We start from the raw sequence: 6,884 nt of genomic DNA, 5'->3' as shown, positions 1-6,884 counted from the left end.
CTGCCCAGAGTCTCATTCTGGCCAAATCACACAACTCTTCCCAAAGTCGGCCCCAAAGCAAAACCTCACATCAGGGTATATGTAGCCTTCTCCTGGGTCAGAGAATGTCACAACTCTCTTGACCCACTGCCCAATCACAAAGTAACAAGGTGTGGGCGTTCCTGAAAAACAAGCCTCCCACCATAGGCTCCATGTGACCATATTCAGCCTATTAGGGGCAGAGTATATATACATTTTTTAAAGCAATGGGGGTTAAGTAACTTGCTCAAGGTTACACCGCCAGTTATTTCTGGGTGTGGTGCTGAGTATCTGGGCCCAGATTTGATCCAGGTCATCCCGACACTGGAGCCGGTGCTCTTACTCGCTGAGGCACCTGGCCACCCCTAAGCGATTGGGGTTAAGTAACTTGCTCAAGGTTACACGGCCAGGTGTTTCTGGGTGGGTGCTAAGTGTCTGAGCCCGGGATTCGATCTCCAGGTCTTCTCAATACTGGAGCTGGTGCTCTTACTTGCTGTGCTACCTGGCTGCCCCAGCAGAGTATATTTTCAAATCAGGGAAGGTTCTCAGATTCACCCAAGCCTTATCAAGGGGCCAAGGGGCAGGGAAGATCATCAGATTCCCATTCCCATATGACTCCAGCTTTCTCATGTATAAAATAGGGAAATAAGAGCACCTCCCTCCCAGGGATGTTGAGGATAAAATACTGGTATCTGTAAAGCGCTTTGCAAACCTTAAAGTGCCATATAAATGCCAGACTCAACAACTATGTAAATAGAAAGATACCCAGACAGGTGTGCAAATACAAACAATAACTCAATGGACTGCCCATGCTAGTCTGAATAACAATCTTCACCCTTTTAGTTTTTCTTGTATGAATTGTTAGGCTCATCTCTTTTGAGAAATCATTAATCTCACTGAAGGGACCTTCTTGAGCTGATGCAATCGAGACAATAGAATGAAAAATAAGAATATATAGAGGCCCCCTCTCTTCCTTGTGGATTTTGTAGAGGACAACCTCTACAGAAGGGTAAATGCCTGTGGTGAGCATATATTTTTCTTTGCTTCCTACCTTACTTGACTTTGATAATCTGAGGATCACTGAACATGGTCATTTTTTGTGATAACCTTTTAAAAAATTTTATTGGGTGTCTTTTGTTAATTATATCACAGTTATATTCAGAACTACTTTCCATTAGCCATTTTTTCCACCCTTTAACTTTCTTATTTTGACTGGCCAAGCACTTTCAACAATACAGGGTACCCTAATGAGGAACCCTCTCTACCAATTAAAATCAGTACCCACTTTGTACCTGAACATCTTAGAGAGTAGCCTTGAGCACTGAGAAGTATTCAATATGTGTTACAGAAAGGGTGGGGAAGCTGTGGCCATCTAGGTCTTTGGGTGTGGCCTTTTGACTGAGTCCAAGTTTTACAGAACAAATCCTTTTATTAAAGGCATTTGTTCTATGAAGTTTGGATTCAAAGGGCTGTACTTAGGGACCTATAGGGCCACATGTGGCCTTGAAACAGCAGGTTCCTCATCCATGTTAGAGGCAGGACTTGAACCCAGGTGTTCCTGACTTAAAGGCTAGTTCTATCTGCCTAGCCATTATGTCTCTCGACCCTCCCTTATAACAAAGAAAAAAGCTAATTAAAATCAACCAACAAAACAAGTGGGTTTGATAGCATATGCAACATTCTGCACCAATAGTCCTCCATCTCTCTCCCAAGAAGAGGGAAGTGTGTTTCATCTATGGTTGCATTTATCAAAGATTCTTGCATGTCCTTAACACACACACAGAAAGACTTCAAAGTGAGTTTGCCAATGATGAACCACAGAAAAACGACTAAAGGAAGTGGTGTCAAACTTAGATAGAAATAGATCCCTACATAGGGCAGCATACTGACTTAGAAAACCATAAATGGAACATTATAGTGTTTTGCATTCTATTTATTTTGTTAAACACTCCCCAAGAACATTTTAATATGATGTGGGCCACAGGGCCCTGCCCCTTGGGCCTAAATATGATACTTTTGGTACAAGAGATAGCATTGAGAAAGCATATGCTTGAAAAGAGAAGTTTGGCCTAGTTATGTGAAAAGAGAAAGGGATAATAAACAGACAACCTGGGTTCTTAAATGGTACTGCTGAAACAGAAAAAGATCTAGAGGAAGCAATTAACAATCGAGAGGATCCTCCTTGAAAAATCTAGGGAAGGACACGAACAGATTCATCCCAACTCAAAGGCATGCACAGTTATGATGTGCACCAATAGAAGGCTGTCCACATTAGATATGAGTTCAGAGATCCACTGCAGTATTAAGGAGAGTCCTATATCAACACTGAAACTGCTTCTATAATGATTGTTTTTAAAACACACTTGATTTTCTTCCTTTCTTTAACAAGTATTTATTGAGTGCCTACTTTGTTAATTGAGCTAACATATGTAAAGCACTTTGCAAACCTTAAAGAGCTATACAGATGCTAGCTATTATTAACTACTATTTGCACAGGGTACTTTCATCATCAAATACACACAAAAAGTAAACAATGAGGTAAGGCATATTTTGTGCATCAGAGATGTTTTTCAGTCATTTTCAGCTGTCTGACGCTCCATGACCCCACTGGGGTTTTCTTGGCAAAGATAAAGGAGTGGTTTGCTATTTCCTTCTCCAGCTCATTTTACAGATGAGAAAACTGAGATGACAGGGTTAAGTGACTTTTCCAGGGTCACACAGCAAGTATCTGAGGCCAAATTTAAATTCAGATGAGTCTTCCTGACTTCAACAGTGATGCTTGTTGCAGCACGTGGCTGCCTCACATTAGGGACATAGGAAGCATTTTACAAAAGGATGCTTTTCTGATGGAATCTGAAAGTCCTAGGAATCTCTCCCAAATAACTCATTGGGTTAAATTTTTTCCTATACTAATTATGAGTGTCTGTGGTTTCCATGCAAAGAAGATAGCACAAAGTGGGAATTACCAGGGGTTTTTTTTGATGTTCATTTTAGCTATTACTTTCCCATAATCAATCAGGTTAAAAATCTCAGTGATATCTGACTCCTATTCCTTCCTGTCCACATAGAAGTCACCACATCTGGTCAATTCCACTCCCCAAATATCACAGATCCAATTTCCATTCCCATTGCTACCACTGTAGACCAGGCCCCCATGACCTCCTGCCTGACCTACTACAAGTCTCCCCACCAATCTCTCCTCTTCCAGTCTCTCCATTATACATACCATGGCCAAATGTAATCTTTCTACCTTGGTCACTTCATTCCACTGCTCAATATTTTTTAGTTGCTTTCATCATTCAAGTCCAAATCCTTAGCTAGGTATTTAAGGCCTCCTGGATTTGACTTAAACCTTCTTCAAGTACTGGATCTTTAGGGAATAAAAGGAATGGCAGATGAATCAATGTTTGAAGACTGATAAAGAGGGGTGGGAAATGTTATTAGAATCTGGGTAAGTTTATGTTAGCAGTTAGCAATCTAGTTTCCAGCAGGTGGAGCCTTATGACCATATACATACAAACTTTTTTCTTGATCTACACTGATAGACTAGTATCTCAATGCAGTAAGTTTATGAGTTTTCTGCAAGTTATCTCTAATAAACATAATAAAAAAATATTCCTCCCCAATTCACATTTTAATTTCAGAAATACTTTTTCTTCATTCCTAAATGATCATCACTAATGATTGAACTTATTACTCCCTCTGGTATCAGAAGAAGAGGTGGCTCTCCTTGCTCCTGGCCAAAGCTCACCTCACCATTCCTCTCATCTACACCCTAGCCTTACTCCATCAGTCATGCTCTCTTTCTCTATATCTTCAATCTCTGTCTCTCCTGGCTCCTTCTTTTCAGCCTACAAATATGCTGAGGTCTCTCCCATCCAAAAAAAAAAAAAAAAGCCTTCTCCTGACTGCTACTCAATCCAACTTTAATCTTAAACCTACTTCAACCAAATATGGGATCTTTAAGGGAGAAAAGAAGAAAAAGAACAGCAGATGAATCACTGTTTAAAGAATGAAAGGAGTGGTGGGAAAAAACTGGTTAAGTTTCTTTCCTCCACTTCCCTGATGAACTTCTGGGTTTCTCTGTGCCTTTTTACCCTGCCTCTGATGGAACAGGAGGGGATAAAAAGTGAGGGAAGAAATAAAACACAACAGTCTCTTAGAATTAAAAACTAATAGCAGCCAGGGGGCAGCTGCAAGGCTCAAGGTGGGTGTGATCGGTCTGGAATACAGAGCCAATAAAGAGCTTTATGGAGCATAAGAGACAGGGGACCACCAAGAATGGTGGGCTTATGGGGCGAGCCAAGAGGCAGAAATGAACGCGCCACACTCAAATCCATACACCCAAAATACCTACTTAGGATATCATATTTTCTGTACCCAACCTGCGATACACGGAGCCCCAGGTGAGGAAACCAAAAGTGGAGGAATGGCATTTGCCCGGGGCTCTGTCAATTAGTAAATAAACGCTTATTAAGGGTCTACTGTGTGCCAGGTTCTGTGATGCGGCCTGCAAATACCAAGAAAGGGGAAGAGCAGGCCCTGCCCTCGAGGTGCTCACAATCTAATGGGGGAAACAAATTACATACAGGATCAATTGGTAATAATCAAGGTGAGCACCAGAAGCGGTCACATTTCAGGGAAATACAAAAATGGCCCATACAAATGCAAACGCCACACAAACACCAGCCAGCCACGGGGGCACACACAGGTGCAAACACCGCGCAGGACACGCGTGGGGCCCCCACGCCCCGCACACCGCACGCAAGGATCCAGGAACAGGAGCCAGTCCCAGGATCCCTCTGAGTTCGACTCCAAGACCTGCCCGGTATGGAGCGAAAAGGAGAGCAGAAGTAGCCAGGTGGAGGACGAGACTTGGCTCTCCTTTTGTAAGACCCACATTCGCTCCCCAGACCTTGTCCGCCCAAAAAGCCCCTTCCCAACCCGCCCCCTTGTTCCCCACAACACCTTACCTGGGGGCAGCCATGTTGGACAGACCGGCACTCCATTTCCCATCAGCCCGCGGGGCTACAACTACAATTCCCACAATCCTCCTCTGTCCTGCCTCTTCCCCCCCCCCCCCCCCCCCACACACACACACTCAGTCAACCCCTTCGTGACCGAGAGTCTTTTGTTTCTAAAGTGTTTCAAGGTGGCGGCGTTTGCGCTTCCCATAATAGTTTGCACTTCTTTGGCTGTGGTTGGTAATTTTTCTGGGCGAAGGGAGGGAAGATTTTTTTTTTGTGACAAAGGACCACTTGTCGGCCGGATTTAAAATTTTCTTTTAATTTTATACTATGTTTTATATTATAAAAAGTTTTGATTTCCAAATTCTCTCCATTCCTCTACCCCCTCCCCCACCAATTTAATTTTTGATATTAATTATACATGTGAAATCATGCAAAACATTTCCATATTAGCCATGCTGGGGGGAAGAAAGGCAGAAAAATTAAGTAATTGAAGACAGCATGCTTCAGTGTGTGCTCATAGTTTATCAATTCTCTCTCTCTGGAGATGGAGAGAGAACATTTTTCATCACGGGTCCTTTGGAATTGTCTTGGATCATTGTCTTGATCAGAGTAGCGCAGTCTTTCACAGTTGATCATTGTTAATATATCGCTGTTACTATGTAGGATGTCCCCCTGATTCTGCTCACTTCACTTTGCATCAGTTCATATTCGTCTTCCTAGTTTTTCCTGACTGCATTTTCACAGTTTTAACGCACTCATTTATCTGACCTCATTTTCTGGGATGACATTTCTAACAACAGCCCATTTCTCTTACACACTCTGTGCAGGGATCTCAAATTCATAGGCCAAGATGTTAGAGAGAGTTGGGTTCAAATGCAGCCTCAGATATGCACTACTTCCGTGTTTCCCCGATAATGACACTGTCTTATTATTTTTTTGGACAGAAAAACACCAGAGGGCTTATTTTCAGGGGAGGGCTTATTTTAATGAACATTGACAGCAATTTTAATAAACAGGTAAATGTGAACAAAAAAATGTACCTTTATTCAATAATGAATTCAGTAAAGAACAGGATGATGCGCTCACTGCTGCAGCTCTGATTGGATGCAGCTCAGAGCGCGGCCTGCATTTGGGGGGGGGTACCGTAATGTAGCATGTAGCGCAGGGGATCACCTTCACTACAGTAGCAATCTCAATAGGGCTTATTTTCGGGGGAGGGCTTATTATCGGGGAAACACCGTTGTAATTCTCTCTCTAATTCCCCAAGACAAGTCATTTAACCTGTTTGCCCCAGTTTCCTCATCAGCAAGATAGGATAAAGTACCACCTCCTTCCAGATTGAATAAGATAATATACAAAAAGCATTTTGCAAATGCTAGCAATTAAAAAAAACTATTTTCTGTTAAAGCAACCATCTCATTGATTTTTGTTGTTGTGTTTATGCCACATCATTCCTCCTAAACTTTTTATAGGTCAGGAAGGGACCCCCAGATTTGAGAAACAAAGGTCACATATTTAGTGCTTCAGAAATGCTTTTCCATTCCATTAAAGGCATACTCCAATAAAGCTGTCATTTCAGTTAAGGCCCTGTCGTTAATTAAAATTAACTAGGTGGCAAAGTAGATAGAGGGCCAGGCCTGGAGTCAGGGAGAAATGAATTAAAATCCAGCCTCAGACACTGACTAGCTGTGTGACTCTGGGTAAGTCACTTAACCCTGTTTGCCTCCATTTCTTCATCTGTAAAATAAACTGGACAAGGAAATGGCAAACTACTCCATTAGTTTTGCAAAGAAAATCCCCAAAAGGGACAACAAAAAGTCAGACGTGACTCTTAATGACTGAATAACAGCAACCATTTATGAAATGTTTACTATGTGCCTCATTTTACTAGGTATG

At 42.1% G+C, this 6,884-nt stretch overlaps 1 protein-coding gene across 2 annotated transcripts in view; it reads right to left on the bottom strand.

The window, feature by feature from the left end:
- ALKBH8 (alkB homolog 8, tRNA methyltransferase) overlaps positions 1-5,097 on the bottom strand; it is a 50,715-nt gene extending 45,618 nt beyond the window's left edge. Inside the window, exons 1-2 of one of the 2 annotated variants that reach the window (XM_069080730.1) lie at positions 4,992-5,083; positions 3,245-3,388 (exon numbers count right to left, since the gene is read on the bottom strand). Coding sequence is in view for 1 of the 2 variants with exons in the window: in XM_069080729.1 (XP_068936830.1) it covers positions 4,992-5,005 (14 nt within the window). In the remaining variant the exon portion in view is untranslated. Of the gene's footprint in view, positions 1-3,244; positions 3,389-4,991 lie in introns of both variants that reach the window. The other variant, XM_069080729.1, reaches the window with a different exon arrangement.
- Between the last annotated feature and the right edge of the window lie 1,787 nt (positions 5,098-6,884).

Source organism: Petaurus breviceps, unplaced genomic scaffold (assembly GCF_028583685.1).
Source record: "Petaurus breviceps papuanus isolate PSGF00001 unplaced genomic scaffold, PetGlider_PUasm1.0 91133, whole genome shotgun sequence".
NCBI classification, from domain to species: domain Eukaryota; kingdom Metazoa; phylum Chordata; class Mammalia; order Diprotodontia; family Petauridae; genus Petaurus; species Petaurus breviceps.
Note: the sequence above shows the minus strand (reverse complement) of the source record. Positions and strands in the feature narration are given on the sequence as shown.